This window comes from Zalophus californianus, chromosome 3 (genome assembly GCF_009762305.2).
Source record: "Zalophus californianus isolate mZalCal1 chromosome 3, mZalCal1.pri.v2, whole genome shotgun sequence".
Taxonomy (NCBI): domain Eukaryota; kingdom Metazoa; phylum Chordata; class Mammalia; order Carnivora; family Otariidae; genus Zalophus; species Zalophus californianus.
Window position 1 is genome coordinate 76,821,635 of NC_045597.1, and position 17,068 is coordinate 76,838,702.

Genomic DNA, 17,068 nt, shown 5'->3' on the forward strand with positions numbered 1-17,068 from the left:
TGCTTAACTGCTTAAATGACTGAGCCACCCAGGCACCCCTTGGCTTTGGATTTTATTTATTAGTCCAAAATGTGAATGTTTCTACCCGGAAAATGAAAATTAACTGGATTTATAAGCATTGAACCGAATAGCTGTATTTCTTCTCAACCGGACAAAAGAGAATTACAGATGAAGAAGACCAAGTTTCTACTCTTTAAGATGCGTATGTCATGGAATGCACTATCAGAAATGCAACGATGAAGTTAAAGGGACCTGGGCTATAGGGGTGCTCAGCAGCACAATGATAGGACTAGAGCAAGTGTGATGTGGGGTTAAGCAGACCAAGGGGTCAGGAGTGTTGCCAAGAGGGGGGCTGGGGGTGGTGGGTGAGGGATTCAGGCTGGCAACAGACAGACAGACATCTGTGAAGGCCTAGGAGGCAGGAAGCGAGTTATCAGAAGGGCTAGAGGCCAGAGGGGATGCTGAGGCTCCATCATGACATGAAGAAGCATCCCTGGAAGGGAGAAAATCCCAGGTAGCGAGCCTGTGACCGGAGGCTGACGTCACAGTAGCTGAGACTGAGTAAATTACTTCACTAGACTCCATTTCTGTTCTTAATCCTGTTTCCAGATCACTTGGCCTAGAGTTCTGTTTCCCACCAGGACTGTATAGGACAAATATTATCATGCATGTCTTTGAGGGGGAAAGAAAGAAGGAAGAGGAACAGAAAAGGCAGTTACCACGGGAGAGCTGGTGGCTGGTCAGGGAGGTGAGCAGGCCTTCACTGACCACATTTTGATCCACAGGGTTGACTCAAGACTTTTACAGGGCGCTGTGCTGTTCTGAGAAACTCTGTTATGCCAAGAGCGAGCTCATTACTTTAAATTTCTCTTCAGTGCTGGGTAGATTATAAGCATAACTATTTGGTACTTTAATTATGATAAACACCATAATTAACACTGAAAAAATTATAAGCCACAAAATGGCAGCAGATTGTCTATAGTATTTCTCTGCATATACAATAAAGTGAAACAATTTTTTCCTGCTTTCAAGGATGTTCTTCTTCTTTTTATTATCCGATAGTCCTGTAAGGTCTTGTTGTGTTTATTTAACCGATGAAACAATGAAGCTTTGAAACTTCTGCACCAAGAAACAGAAAGGACACCATAAAAGAAACACATTATTATGGCCTTGAACATCTGTGCTGAAGGATACACAAGCTCAAAAATAGTTTTGCTTCAACTGGGACTAACAGACAGGGTTGCCATCTGGGAACTAGAACAAAGATACGAAATTGGGCCCTTGCCCTCCCTCTTCCGCAGGCGGACTGCTTAACCCTTTGAGTGCTAGGTTCCATTTAGGCGCCTGGACGCCATGTCCTTGTAAAAGTATGACCTTGTTTGTTCCGCCTCCAAGTGGAGAAGGCAGTGTCAAGATAGGCACGCTTTCACCCAAGGACTCTGCATCCTATAATTGTCAGGTTCCCTGTTATTAGTAAAGTGGATAATTTTTATTTATCTCACTACAATATTTAAAGAAGTAATCTCCTGTGAAATTATTCTAAGATGATGAAACTTAAAATTATTTCTGCCCATTACCTTCCAACTAGGAAAAAAAGGCATATATGTTTTTGCACAGCCTCATATGGCTGGGTCTATGCTGAAAAGGAAATCTGGATTTAGATCAGGTTTCTTGCTGTCTCCTAGTCCAGCAGAATGGATACTGCCACTAATTCATTTATAATTTTACAGTTGATATAACTGATTGTAAAGAACGAAACTCTGGGTGAAGTTGGAAAGAGCCCACTTTTCTGGAGGCTTGGAACATGAAACAGGTTAAGGAATTCAACCAATGCCTTATTTCCTCTTTTAAAATTATTAGAATCTTCATTCAGTACATGAAAAAACTGGGTCCCAGAAAAGTTAAATAACTGGTTTGAGAATGAGTGCTAGGGCCAGGACTCAAAATTACGTCCTCTTCACAGAGAAGGTTACATGAGCTAACACATGAGAAACATCCAGTGGATACTGGTCTCCATTCGTCCTGGGATGATCAAAGTGGGTAGTTACGTGAGTGTCCTTATAGTGCTAATTAGTATTGGAAGTTAGAGAGAAACTCCCCCAATTTTATTGTTCAGATCTTCATCTGTGTCCCTAAGCCCTAAAGTAATAGAAAACAGTTGTGATGAACTAAAATCTTTTGGCACTGATGTAAAATCTTCAGTTAGCCTCTTCCAAATTTGTGGCTTCCCCGAGTTTAGGGGGAAAAAAAATCAATCAAATGCTATTCCTCTGTGATTTTCTTCGGCATCACACAGAGCAAGCAAAATATAAAAATGTTATATTATTAATAAACAAATCATTAAATTAAATGTATTTAAATTAAATTTAGTTAAATGATTAAATTAAATAAATTAATAATTAAATCTTAGAGAAAAGGGTGGAAAGCCTATTTCTCTAAGTGCATACATTTATTGTATCAGCTAAAAATATTGTGTTTAACTAGTCTCCTTGCTTCCGCCCTTGCTCCCCTGAAGTCTATCCTGAACAGCAGCTAGACGGACTTCGTAAAAGTGAAATCAGGCAGTGTCATTTCTGTAGCGAGACGGGGGTCCTTACAATGGCCTACCAGCTCCGCTCGGTCTACGCCCTCTCCCCGAGTCCATCTGCCCCACTCACTGGGCTCCAGCTCTGCTAAGTGTGTTGCTGGCTCTGCCCCAACACGCGGTGCTCAGCTTTCTCCTCCTCCTTTCCTGCAGGGCCCTGCCCTAGGATCACTTTATCTAGGCCTTCTGTGACTACCTTATTTTAAAAAACATCCTTTCTCTGGAGCATTAGAATGCCAATTCCTTGAGCACTGAGAATTTCATCTGTGTTTTTTACTGCAGGGTCCCCAGTGCCCACATCAGTGTTCAGAGAAGGCATTCAATGTATTTGTCAATGAACGTGTGGACAGACTGATCCACAGGTAAAACACAACACTGCAGAGATGTCTTTATGCTGATTCCACTGTATCTAGACTAGCCATTAGGCACTCAAAAAGTGCTCCCTGACATGCTTCCTGACTTAAACAGCCTAACACCAAAAAGTGATTTTTCTCATTTTAAAGAAAAGCATGCCTCTTAAAGTCACTGGAGAGCTTTGCAGAAGTGATGAGTTTCCAATGACATTTTTTATTTGATACTGAAGATTTTGCTCACTTAAAGACAAAATTCAACATTTCATTTCACAACTCTTGGGTCTCATGACAGAAAATGAAACATGTTCAGAAAATACTAATTACTGCAAAGCTCAGGCTGAGAAATGCAGATAAAATGTCTGGTCCCCTTCAGAATTCAAGATTTGCTGTTTTAAACTCTGCTGGTGCTTCTCTTCTTCCTCCTCAAAATGATGTGCCTTAAATTAAATCCCCTTCCTTAAGTAGTTGCTGTAGGAAGTGGTCAGGCATTCCCTTGTTTAAAAACAAAAAGATCTCAATCCATTGGTGAAGGCGACATATTCCAGTCCCTTCTAGAATGTGAGCCCACAGGGGACCAAACTTTGGTCTCCTGAAACAATGTGAGGCCTTATATACTACCTCACGAGAATAAATGTCCTGCTGGAGGAAGGGGAGGGCATTCTAAGCTTAAATGCTGAGTATTTCCACTATAGGTTTGGCATAAGCTGTTAGAATGCTTTCTCCACGTTTATTTATATGTTAAGCATTTAATGGGCACACCCAGAAATCACGGTTCCATTTGCAAAAGTCCGTAACTTAGTGAAACAGGCCTGTTGGATTTTATATTTTTTAAATAAGCTGTATTTAATCTAACATACATTTAATTTAGTGATGGCCTTTAACAAACCACAACTTGTTTCTTCAGGAGTAAATATTTAAACCAGCTCACTCACTGGCTTTAAACATTTCAAAGAGACTGAAGATAAAGGGCAGAGAAGTCAGATTTATAGCTGACGGGGTAATAATCAACAGCTACCGTTTTGGGGGCGGGATCAAAGCCCTTGGGCGACCACTGAGCCTCCAGCTCAGCATACTCCTGCCTCCCTGACGTCACAGGCACACAAGCCCTTCTCCAGAGCATCTCCAAGTTCAAGGGACACTGTCACCTGATGAAGTCAAGGCATTTAAACATTCCTTTCCTTTTTTTTTTTTTTTCCACTTGGAACAGTTAGTAGCTTACAAATATTTAGCACTTTCATATTGGAGCAAAAGGACGAATGTTGAGTTAAACATTTTGTTAAGAAGTTTTGACTTCTAGAACTGGAATGAAACTAGGGCTAAGATAAATATTTGAAATAGTGACATCATCATACAAAGCGGTAGCATTATAGCACACTTTTCCTCTAAAGAAGTCAACACAGTTAAACTGTCTAGCTATTTTTCCCACATCCTTGGGAAAGGAGGAGTCTGCCATAACACATTTTTAACCTCTTTGTAGATGACCATTGTTCACCTCTTGGTAAGCAGATAAGCTGAAAGAAGGATTAATCATTTTCTATGGAAATCAGTCTAAAACAATTATAATGGTTTTCTGCTTTCTTAAAAAGATTTCAACAGGGGGGCCTGGGTGGCTCAGTCGTTAAGCGTCTGCCTTCAGCTCGGGTCATGGTCCCAGGGTCCTGGGATCGAGCCCCGCATCGGGTCCTGGGATCGAGCCCCGCATCAGGCTCCCTGCTCCGCCGGAAGCCTGCTTCTCCCTCTCCCACTCCCCCTGCTTCTGTGTGCGCACTCCCTCTCTCTCTCAAAAATACATAAATAAATACAAATTAAAAGGAAAAAAATATTTCAACAAATATAATTTGATTGCTTCTCCACCCCTTTTTCCCACCTCTTTTGTGGGGTCCAGAAAGAGTGAGAACTAGGACTACTGGACCCAGTGGTATTAGGGACAAACCCTCAGGGGTCAGTCACTGGGATGCATAGGTCTGTTTGGGCTACACTAAATGGCACCAAATCTCACGGCAGGTTTGGAGCTTCCGTGGCTGCTTTGTGAGTGTTTGGGACTCCTGCCCGCTGGACCACAGGCTGCCCTTCTGCTTCTTGCCATCTCCATCTTTGCCTCTGCTAGCTCCTTCCCTCCCTTCTGCCCTCCACTGTGGCTCCTTTGATTGGCATGACAGTGCTTATGACAAAAAATAAATGGATTCTGTGGGAGAGCTGAAAAGCTGTTTCCCTTGGCAGGGAGCTCTCCGGGGTTCTATGGGGAGACTGGCGGATACCTGTTTCTTCAGTTTCCACATAAGCAACTTTTAACCACTGCTATTTTAGATCGTTTTCCAATATGATAATGGAATTGCATCCTACTGACAAGAAGGAAGGCAGACCATAGGGAAAAGCAGAGAACTGTAGAGACTGCAAGAGAAGAGGGATAGTCCTTAAGGGACCAACAGATCAGTAAGTATATAGCAGAGGCAAGCTCCCATTCCCACATCAGAGGGGAGGGCTGGCTCTGTAAACCCTCCGCCATAAGCCAGGGGCTGTTTTGTCTGTGCTGAGTTCTCTTTGATCTCATTGTCTTCCTACCCCCTACCCTGAAAGTTCTGTTTAACAGGTAAGAGCTAAACTTCTAAGACTTCTCTTGGAGAAGCTCCCCTTCTCTGTTGCATTCACGACTTGCTCAGAATGCCCGGTGGCACCTGTGTTTCTGCAACAATCCCCACCGCCACGTTCCATCCACGCAACTCGTGGCGGCAGCTGTCCCCTGGCCGGACACTTAGAGTCTTGGCCTGAGGACCAAGGACGACTTAAAAACCCTCAGTAAAGGGAACCCTTCATTAGCACATCGTGGCCTTGTGGCCCCATCCTGCAGAGGATCCAGTGAGTACCCTGGGAAGTCAGATCACTAAGTATTGGTGCACTCATCACAAGAACTCTGCTGCAGAAACGATAAACACCCACAGATGGCATAGAAATCACATCATGTTTCTAAAGCAAATGCCAAACGCTCCTGGATTATATGTATCTCTTCCACATCCCCTCACATGGCCATTTCTTCTGATCAGATTCATTAAGTGTGTAAGTGCCCCAGGTACTGGGTGCTGCCGAGAATGCCAGGAACTGGGTGTTTAACCTCACCAGTCTATTGCCTAAAATATTCAGGCAACAGCTGAAGTCTGCCTGTAATTCACCAAAGGCAAGGTCTCTTCCTCAGCCTCCCTCCTCCTCTGCTTTTAGAGAAAACCTGAAGGTTGGTACTGATTTCAAAGCGCTCCCAATGTATTTCCTTTTAAATGTGTTGTATTTTCTTTAAAAGAGGTGTTTACCAGGCACCCTTACCTTAAAATAACCTTGTAATAGTTGCACCTCAAATGTTAATCCATTGGACACAAAACTATGGGCACCCATCCACAGTGCAGAGACAGGGAAGGCTCCCTCCTGCACAGATATGTGAACAGCAACAACGTGTCTAACAGAGCAGCCTTAAAATCCAACTGAGCCCAAATACCTACATGGTACTTTCATCAATAAGATCATTAAAATAATACTTACATAGTGGATGAAAAAAATTATACCACAAGTGGGAAAAGGATACAAAGTAGCATGTGCAGCATAATTACAACCATTTTTCAAAAATCAGTGACATAGACAAAAAAGGATGGAAGAAAACTAAGACGCTGGTTTTTGTTTTGTAAGCTCTAATGCGGGAAATGCTTTGCTTATGGGTAGTCTCCCTTCTTTTTTCTACGAAACTAAAAATTATCTTTAATGAGCAAATATTTCTTTTAAAAGCTTATTTTGATGTTACCTTTTATCTGTTACTTAGAAGGTAGTTTTAGTTTCCTTTGAAAAGGATCCTTTTTTTTAATGTCATTTATTACTTATTGGTACAGAGATCTGCTGTTCTTTTGAGGCCAGTAAGCCATGTAGAATTCCTAAATAGTTCCAGGCCAACAGAGCGCCTGCTTCCCTCCCCCCCACCCCCTCCACCCCGACCCCTGCTCCCCCACAGCGACTTATCTGGTCACTTATCTGTTCAGAATCACGTGGCTTGTTTTTACAAAGCCCCCAAGAACAAAGCAAACATCTAGGTTAAACACACTTAAATAAAGCTGTACTCGATGAAAAACCGCTTTGAATTTTTTCAAAACCATTTGTTCCAACCACGGTATTTGTTCCAAATTAAGTAAACATTGCTAAAAGAAATCATACAAAATCTGCATTTCTTATTAGGCCCAGGGCAGGATATAGTTCTTCTAAAACTTCTTGTGTGTTTTTCTCGATTTCCCCTTAACACTCTACATTTTAGGAAGTGAAGATAAAGTGATGAGGAACAGAGCCTTGAGCAGGGATTTTTATGTAAAGGGTGCCTTTTATTGATCTGCAGTTTACAGTGATGTCACTAATCAGCTCTGTGCTCCATGCCCAACCAGTCATTCTCACGAATTAATGTTATTGGTGACCTGACCAAGAGGTTATGAGTGGATAATCAATTACAGTCACACATCCATCATTATTTTGAGGGGAGGGAAGCTTTGAGCTCATGTTGGTTGGGCATGCGGCCTGAGGCCTTAGGCGGTGGGACAGGGAGGAAAGAGACCAGCCTAAGTAGGGTTTCTTCAGCCTGGTACTCTAGCATTTCAAGTAATCAAACACAAAAATCCACTGCAGCCCCTTTCTAAGTATCCTTCATTGCTCACCTGCCAGTGGGGGTGAAGGACAGCAAGACAAAATCAAAGCCAGCTGCCTAATGAGATCCTTCCCATGTGGGACAGGTCCCAACTTCCATACCCTCCAAAGAGCACACCTGGCTTGCAATGGGACTGTAGGAGACTCAGGGCAGAAGTAGTCACCATTTAGAAGAAAGCAGGCCGGTAGGTAGGTAATCATTACCGAGCTCACTCTGAGGCCGGTATGTTTCTGGATAGAAGTTCATTTAGTTCTATTCAAAATCTGCATGAGATAATACTCCATGCTCATGGATTGGAAGAATTAACATTATTAAAATGCCCATACTACCCAAAGCAATGCACAGATTTAATGCAGTCCCTACCAAAATTCTAATAGTATTTTTTTTTCACAGAAATAGGACAAAACTTCCTAAAATTTGTATGGAACCACAAATTCCATGGACAAAGCAATCCTGAGAACAAAAGAACAAAGCTGGAGGTAACATGGGCGCCTGGGTGGCTCAGTTGGTTAAGCGACTGCCTTCGGCTCAGGTCATGATCCAGGAGTCCCTGGATCAAGTCCCACATCGGGCTCCCTGCTCGGCGGAGAGTCTGCTTCTCCCTCTGACCCTCCCCCCTCTCATGTGCTCTCTCTGTCTCTCTCATTCTCTCTGTCTCAAATAAATAAATAAATAAAAAATCTTAAAAAAAAAAAAGCTGGAGGTAACAGGCTTCCTAATTTCAACTATATTATAAAGCTATCGTAATCAAAACAGTATGGTATTGACATAAAAACAGACACGTAGATCAATGGAACAGGATAGTGAGCCCAGAAATAAACCCATATATAGAAGGTCAATTAATTTATGACAAAGGAGCCAAAAATAAACAATAAGGAAAGGACACTCTTGAATAAATAGTGTTGGGAAAACTGGAGAGCTACATGCAGAGAATGAAACGGGACCACTTTCTTACACCACACACAAAAGTCAACTCAAAATGGATTAAAGGCTTTAATGTAAGACCTGAAACCATAAAACTCCTAGAAAAAAATCGTCAGTAAACTCTTTGACATTGGTTATTGGTGATGATTTTTTGGATCTGACACCAAAAGCAATGTCAACAAAAGCAAAAATAAACAAGTAGGACTACATTGAACTAAAAAGCTTCTGCACAGCAAAGTAAACAATCAACAAAATGAAAAAGCAACCTACTGAATGGGAGAAGATATTTACAAATCATACATCTGATAAGGGGTTAATATCCAAAATATATAAAGAACTCCTACTACTCAATAGCAAAAAGAAATCTGATTTAAAAATGGGCAGAAGGTCTGAAGAGACATTTTTCCAAAGACATACAGATGGCCAACAGGTAAATTAAAAGATGCTCAATATCACTTATCATCAGGGAAATGCAAATCAAAGCCACAATGAGCTGTCACCTCACACCTGTTAGAATGGCTATGATCAAAAAGACAAGAAATAACAAATGTTGGCGAGGATGTGGAGAAAAAGGGAACACTTGTGCACTGTTGGTGGGAATGTAAATTGGTGCAGCTACTGTGGAAAACAGTATGGAGTTTCCTCAAAAAAATAAAAATAGGACTATCATACAGCTCAGCCAATTCCACCTCTGGGTATTTACCTGAAGAAAAAGAAAACATTAACTCAAAAAGATGTATGCACCCCATGTTCACTGCAGCATTATTTAGAATAGCCAAGACATGGAACAACTTAAGCATCCATCAATGGATGAATGGATACAGAAAATGTGATACGGGTCCCTTGGAGAGTTAACAAAATATGGGGAAGTTTTCAATTTTTGTGTTTCTTATAAGTCATTACTTTGGTTTACTTCGGGTATTATATAAATATAAGAAAACGTATTTACATTTATTTAAAATTATTCTTGTGTTTTCAATACAGACAATATTTTCAAGACTTGTTTGTAGCGTGCTATAAGCTGCACATTTAGAGCACAATTTACGTATGTTTTGGGGCAGCTTCAGAGGTGGCCTGAGTCATCCCTGCAGCAGAAGTACCTACAGACGTCATATGAGAAGCAAACAATGCTTTGCCATGACCACGAACTTCATTTGGACTCTTGGTGCTACCAGGAAACCCACTATTTTCTCAAATCAACTTCCCTCCCACACTCTGTAATGAGAAACTCAAAGACCTGTGCTTTTCCAGCCTCTGACTTCCTTGGCTCCTGCCTGACTTGGCAGAACACAATGCCTCCTACTCTACACACATACAAGCCAAGTCTATGAGCCCCTCACCCCCTGCCACTGAATGCAGAAGTCCATGTTCATTGCCCCACTCCCCTCTTTCACTGGTTGGAGCAGGGAGCACTCCCTCCTTCCAGAGAAGGCCAACCCAACAAGTGTGCTTCAGGATCCTTTTCCAGAAAACCTTATAGGACTGATAATTCTACTGTTCTCTCATATAGTCAACCCTCTCAACTGGACCCTTTCCTTCAACCTGCAAACAAGCAAATGTGTCTCTCACCTCAGAAATCAAATAAAACTAAACCCCTCCATTGCCTGCATATTCCCAAGTCACCTTCACAGGCAAACTTTTGGACAGTTGTCCGTGATCATCTCTATTCCTCCCCTTATGTTAGCTTGTCATTTCATTATAATCTGGCTTCATTTCCATTACTCACTAAGATTGTGCTTGTCAATGTCACCATAGATGTCCAGGGTGTTAAGTGCAAAGGAAATTTCCAGGGTCAACTGACCTGACTTGCACAGGAGAGGATGCTCTCATACTCTCTTTACTCCATCCAATTTCCCTGGCCCTCGGTTGGTCTCCTTTTCTGGCTCATCCTCCTCTAACTGATCCATTAGATCACAGCTTGAAAGTCATGGTTCTGGAAAGTCTTCCCTAATGTTCCTACATCATTATCCATTACACATTCTTAGGGCACCGCAGATCCCTCCAGGCACAGGACTGGCCAATCACGCTTTTGCATCTATGTGGGTAGCATCTGAATACTGTTTAATTTGGAGTAGGTATTTGACAACTCCCCCACAATGCCATAAGCTCCAAGAAGAAAAGAATTGGGGTCTATTTGTCCATCATTGTGTGCCTGGCCCCCAGCAGGCACTCAAATATTTGTTCAAAAGTTAAATGAAAAAGGCTCTGTCTCATAGGACGATGGTATTTTACTTGGCCAATCAGATTCTCTCCTTCAGAAGCATGCCTGGGAAATACCGACCAGCCCCTTGGAAGAATGAGGGTAAAGGAGGAGATGTAAACAGAGTCCTGCTGGCTAAGAAAGCATCGGTGGTGCTGACCAAAGCCCAGGGCAGAACTCAGAGCCTCCTGCGGCAGGGGGCTATAGCCCCCAGACTCCAGGGCTGCCCCAGGTCCCAAATAAGAGCTGCCCCCAAGTTCAGGGAAGTCCTAGCCTCTCACTACTCCATATATCCTTGAAACAAACTCCATTACTTTTTTTTTTTAAGATTTTATTTATTTATTTGAGAGAGACAGAGAGAGCACAAGCAGGGAGAGGGGCAGAGGGAGAGGGAGAAGCAGACTCCCTGCTGAGCAGGGAGCCCACCGTGAGCTCGATCCCAGGGACCCTGAGATCATGACCTGAGGCAGACAACTGAGCCACCCAGGTGCCCCAGACCCCATTACTTGAGGCAGCTTAAGTGGTGTCACTTTCTTACAGCTGAGTCTAAATAAAACAGGAACTCCTCAGCAGGGAAAATTACTGGAGAAGTAGTTCTTTGTGGATGAGTTGAAATACTCAAAGTAGAAGAAATGAAAACCTAGGTGCCTTACATAACTCCCCCAAAAGACTTCAAGATCTCTTTGAGGAGATTAGTTTGTGCCCTGGAATTATTCCCAAGACCTGTGCCAAAGGCAGCAAACTTTCCTTTACAGAGATAAGGATTAACACTTACTAAAGACCCCTGACTGTTGTTTCCTGATTTGAAAGGCTATTACCTTGTGCATTGCATTTGGACTTACAAAAATAATTTGTTTTTCTTTGCTTTCTAAAGAGTTGCATATATGAAGAAATAGATGTATACATATAAATTAAACTAGTTATTTTCTTTTCAAACTGTAACTTACTCAGGGTTTTACGAGACATTGGAAGTTAAATGTGAAAACTATGTTTAAAGTCTAATTTATGACGTCCGAGCTTAGCCAGATCCCTAAAGGCAAAAATTCCAATGCCTCAGACTTATGACCAGATCATATTAAATTTAAACCGAGTAAATTAAAGAGAAAAAAAAATAATCCTAGTACTTTCCAACTCTACACTGGGCAATAGCAGTTACTTTACTAAATCTTTTAATGGTAGTTTGGGATGAAGTGCATGATCTTAATTTGCCTTCTGGATGAAATGATGGCTGAGCAGACCCACAGGCAAGCCCAGGTCACCGCCCCATTTTGGTTGGCAAGAGGACATGTCCTTTTACAGACTGCGTAGCATAAAAAGATCTCCTCTATGTTTGATTTTTAGAGTTTTTATTTAAATTATGAATATTAAAACAAACAGGGCACCTGGGTGGCTCAGTCAGTTAAGCTTAGGTCATGATCTCAGGGTCTGAGATCGAGTCCCACGTCAGGGCTCCCAGCTCAGCTGGGAGTTTGCTTCTCCCTCTCCCTCTGCCTGCTCCCCTGCTCGTGCTCTCTCTCTCTCAAATAAATAAATAAAATCTTTTTAAAAAAAGATACATTTCTTTCTTAAAAAAAAAGAATATTAAAGCAAACAAAAAGTCAACATGTAGTAGATTACATCAGCCAACAGAAGACAGATTAGACAGCTTAGTTTTTCTTAGGGAGACAATGTGTGGTGACAAAAGCACAATGTTTGGCGTTAGACAGACCTGGGTCTGAATTGTGTCTCCACTATTTCCCACCCAACAGGGAAAGTTCATAACCTTTCTGGACCTGGTGTCCTCATTGACAAATGTAGGCTGATGATGGGACAGTGAGAAAATTAAGTAAAACAACAGTTTGCCTATTATGACTGATACATAACATTTGATACTCCGTTTGTTAAATGCAATGACTTATTTGGCAAATTGCTTGCATATTATAAAGAAGAGGGTCACCACACATTTTTGTGAAACTTAGAAAGAATCCTTTTTTTTTTTTTTTGCCTTTCTACTACATCAAATGAAGAATAGAAAGTAATGCACTTTAGTAAAGGACATAATAATATGGACTGCAAAATTCCATGACATTCTTGGAAACGTAAGTACTGTGTGGCCTATCAATAATGCACTAACTTCCAGTTAGTTCAGAGGGGGCTTTTGTCAGAAAGAAGCAAGGGGACATCAAAGCAACCCTAAATATATACATCCATATTACCAAATGCTCCCCAGAAAGGCATGAGCAACCTATTCACAGGATCAAGCAGCTTCCCTCACCCTCCCTGCTGGACTTCCTCTGGTGCCTGTGTACTAGAAGCACAACTCACTAGAGCTCTGCTTAGCAAAGACAAGCCCCGAGCACACTGGGGGAGCCCACCTGCTGATTTCTTTCCCCACCCATCACCTGTGAGTTTCCACTGGCCAGATCTGTAGTTAGGATTAAGAAAAGTGAGGAGCTACTCTCCTTCCTATTCAACATCAATGCAAATTGGTAACTTGTAACAGATACCTTTTATATAGAAGGAAAAAATACGATCAAAAAGATTATTGTTAAATACAAAGAAGAAAAGGCAAAATTTTCTCATTTACAGTTGTATTCCCACCATGCAGCGGGTTTTCTCTTCCTGTTTACTTGTTAAATGAGAAAAATGAAGGAGTGAAGGAAATGAGCCAATATTTAATTTAAATACATTAATTAGGGCAGGTGATTCATGGAGAGGAATGTCTCTGGAAATGCAGGGAAGCCACCATGTGATAGTACAGGGAGTAAGAAGGGAAAACACAGGAATTCATGGGGCTGAGGCAAAGACATTATGCCTTAGGATTTGGATCACCTAGTTAACTGGAGTTGCCTGAGTAATATATCTAGAGTGAGAGATAAAAGTTTGAATGAAACAAGCAGCAGCAACATATCTGTATTTCACTCTGAGATTCAAATCAAGGGTCATAGTTGGCTTACTGAGGCACATAACAAAAGGGCTTTATATCCTGCTAGAAGCTTGATAAAAGAAGGCATGCTATAAGCCCCACCGTGGAGAGAGATTTTGCTCCATTTGCTAACTGTAGAAAGGTTTCTAAAAAAAGGCTGAGAGCCCTTCTGTTGTGTTTGTATGGAGTTCACTCACAGTGTGGCTCGTAAGGAGGAGGAGGGTCTCCGCAAGGTACGCACTCCATGTCTTGAAAACCAACAAGTTTTGTCTTCCTATAAAATCTAGAAGAGAAAAGAAAAGAATCCTCATTAGCTCTTTCTACTAAGCTCAAAGTTGCAACAAACAGATTCATGATAAATTATCAGTCCTCTCCATTACCGGTTTTATTAAAAAAAAAAATAGCAACTCAAAGGCTTAAATACAACAGTATCTTAGACAGACACATCATTAGATGCAGTGACCATTTAAGAAATATCAATTTTACTAAACATAACTTTGTAAATTCTACTCAGCCCCACTCTACTGAGGTGGTGGTGCTGGTGAGGGAATAGGAAATCAGTGGTCTTTGGCATTTCTATTGTCATTTAAACGACAAAACCCCTCCTAAATCAAGTGCCAGTTTTTAAACACTTGAAATTCAGAGACCAAAAAAAACCAAGCAAACTATAAAAGTAATGGAAAAATTTAGGGAGATGCTTATACAGTCTTCATAAGGGGATCTAGAAGGATCTAGGCATGATAAGAAGCACAGCAGACAGAATGGAAATCAACAGTTTTCACCACACCCCTCACCCCCCCACAAAGACCCACACACACCCCACACGCACACACATGCACACCCATACATACACACACGCATACACACAGATGCACACACACACACACACACCTGCACACCCTCCCCACACACATAATACACATCTGCACGCACACACACACCTGCACACACATACACACAGACGCACACACACCCACACACACATGCACACCCTCCCCACACACAATACACACCCCCATGCACACACACACACATACACACAGACGCACACACACCCACACACACATGCACAGCCATACACACACACATGCATACACACAGACGCGTGCACACACCCACACATGCACACACACATACATACAAATGCACACACACCCACACATACACACACATGCACACATGCATACACATAGATGCAGACACATATACCCGCACACACCTGCACACACATGCACACCCATACATACACACACGCATACACACAGATGCACACATACATACAATATTAAAGACATCTGAAGAGCAAAAATAAATAAAGCATTAGCAACACAGTTAATGGGCAAAAGAAAACTGAAAAATAGTTCTAATCATAGTATCCTCTATAACTTCAGTCTGTAGTAGAAACCTTAAAAATCACAGTGGTAAAGGTGAACACTGCAATTGAAAAAACAGGCAAAGGACATTAATTCCCCAAAGAAGAACATTTCATAATTTTAAAACTGCATAGTTGAAACTCGAAAGAGCATGATGCAATTAAATTCTTAAAATTTAACATGGAAATGTTTAACCTCATTAAACTAATCGAGTAAAGGCAAGTTGCAATGAAAAGATCCCAGTTTTACTTAGAAAACTGGGAAAGTGTTGGTTTCACCAGTGGCATTATAAAATTGCTACTTGTAGGAGAGCAGCATAGCACTATGTCATCAGAACGCAATAAAATTGTTTGTATATCCTTTAACCAGTAATTTCATTTTTTCGAGGTTTATCCTAAAGAAACAATCAAGCGGGTGAAGCTGTATGTATAACAATGCAATCACAGTATTGTTATGAAAGGGAAAAACCCAGTTAGGCACAATTTCAATAATGTAACAGGAGATATGACTAACCATGGTAGTCCCAAGGCAATGGAATACAAAATGTCCTTTAGGAAACAATTGATGTAGATCTCTTATACGTATTTTTTTTAACTCATGAAATAGCAGTAAGTAAAAAAAATAGGAAAGGTGAGTAATATAATTATATATTGTACAGACACATACTTTGGTATATAGCTCCTTTCAGATTTTTTACCAAAGCAGCTAAAATAATTTACACATATATATTTGCATTGAAAAAAATTGGAAAGATATTATATACCAAATATTAACAGTGATTATTTCTAAATATATTTCAAAATCTATTTTTCTATGATGAAATAGTGATATGGAGAATAAATTTGCAGACCAAGTCTATAGAGGGCAAGATAGATGTAATTATTTTGTGAAATTGGGTATTGTAGTAGCAAATATGTATGATTTATGGTTGAAGAAAAATCTGCATTTAAAACTAGGTAAATTACCTCAAATGCCCAGATACATTCAGTATTTGCTTAGCCTTCCTTTTTCATACTTCCTGATACTGAAACATATCACAAAGCTATAATAATCAATGTAGTGTGCAATATACAATACAGTGTACAATACACAATACAGTATAATAAACAGTTACAGCTATAATAATCAATATTGGCATAAAGACAGACATGTAGACCAAGAGAATAAAACAGAGAGCCCGGAAATAAACTTTCACATATATGGTCAAATGATCTTCAACAAGAGTACCAAGACCATTAAAAGGGGATGGGATAGTCTCTTTAACAAATGGCGCTGGGAAGGGGCACCTGGGTGGCTCAGTCGTTAAGCATCTGCCTTCGGCTCAGTCATGATCCCAGAGTCCTGGGATCGAGCCCCACAGCGGGCTCCCTGCTCAGCGGGAAGCCTGCTTCTCCCTCTCCCACTCCCCCTGCTTGTGTTCCCTCTCTCGCTGTGTCTCTGTCAAATAAATAAATAAAATCTTTAAAAATAAAAAAAAGTGCTGGGAAAGCTGAATATCCACATGCAAAAGAATGAAGTTGGAACTTTATCTGACACCACATACAAAAACTAATTCAAAATGAATTAAAGACCTAAACATAAGGCCCAAAACTATAAAACTCCTAAAAGAAAACAGGAAAAACTTGATGACGTTGAATTTGGCAATGATTTCTTGGATATGACATCAAAAGACAATCGAAAGGCATATGTGAAACAGACAACAAAAGGAAAGATACATTGGACTACATGAAACGGAAAACTGTTATGCATCAAAAGATACAATGTATAGTTATCCCCAAACTCATCAATTTGTATACATTAAATATGTACAGCTTTTTACATGTCAATTATACCTCAATAAAGTGGTTAAAAAAAGTTAAGTCACATCAAAAAAGTATTAACTGATAATAAAATAATACTTTTTTCAGTATTAAAAAAAGGATACAATCAACAGAGTGAAAAATGAACCCACATTAGAGGAGAAAATATTTGCAAATCATGTATCTGATAAGGAGTTAATATTTGAATATATAAAGAACACAATTCAACAACAAAAATCAAATAACCCGATTAAGAAAATGGGC

At 40.7% G+C, this 17,068-nt stretch overlaps 1 protein-coding gene across 2 annotated transcripts in view; it reads right to left on the reverse strand.

Moving 5' to 3' along the window:
- Positions 1-17,068, reverse strand: part of TNFRSF19 (TNF receptor superfamily member 19) — an 82,665-nt gene that overhangs the window by 34,647 nt on the left and 30,950 nt on the right. For both annotated transcript variants that reach the window (XM_027591451.1, XM_027591449.1), the window contains exon 5: positions 13,830-13,915. In XM_027591451.1, coding sequence (XP_027447252.1) covers positions 13,830-13,915 — 86 coding nt within the window. The remainder of the gene's footprint in view (positions 1-13,829; positions 13,916-17,068) is intronic.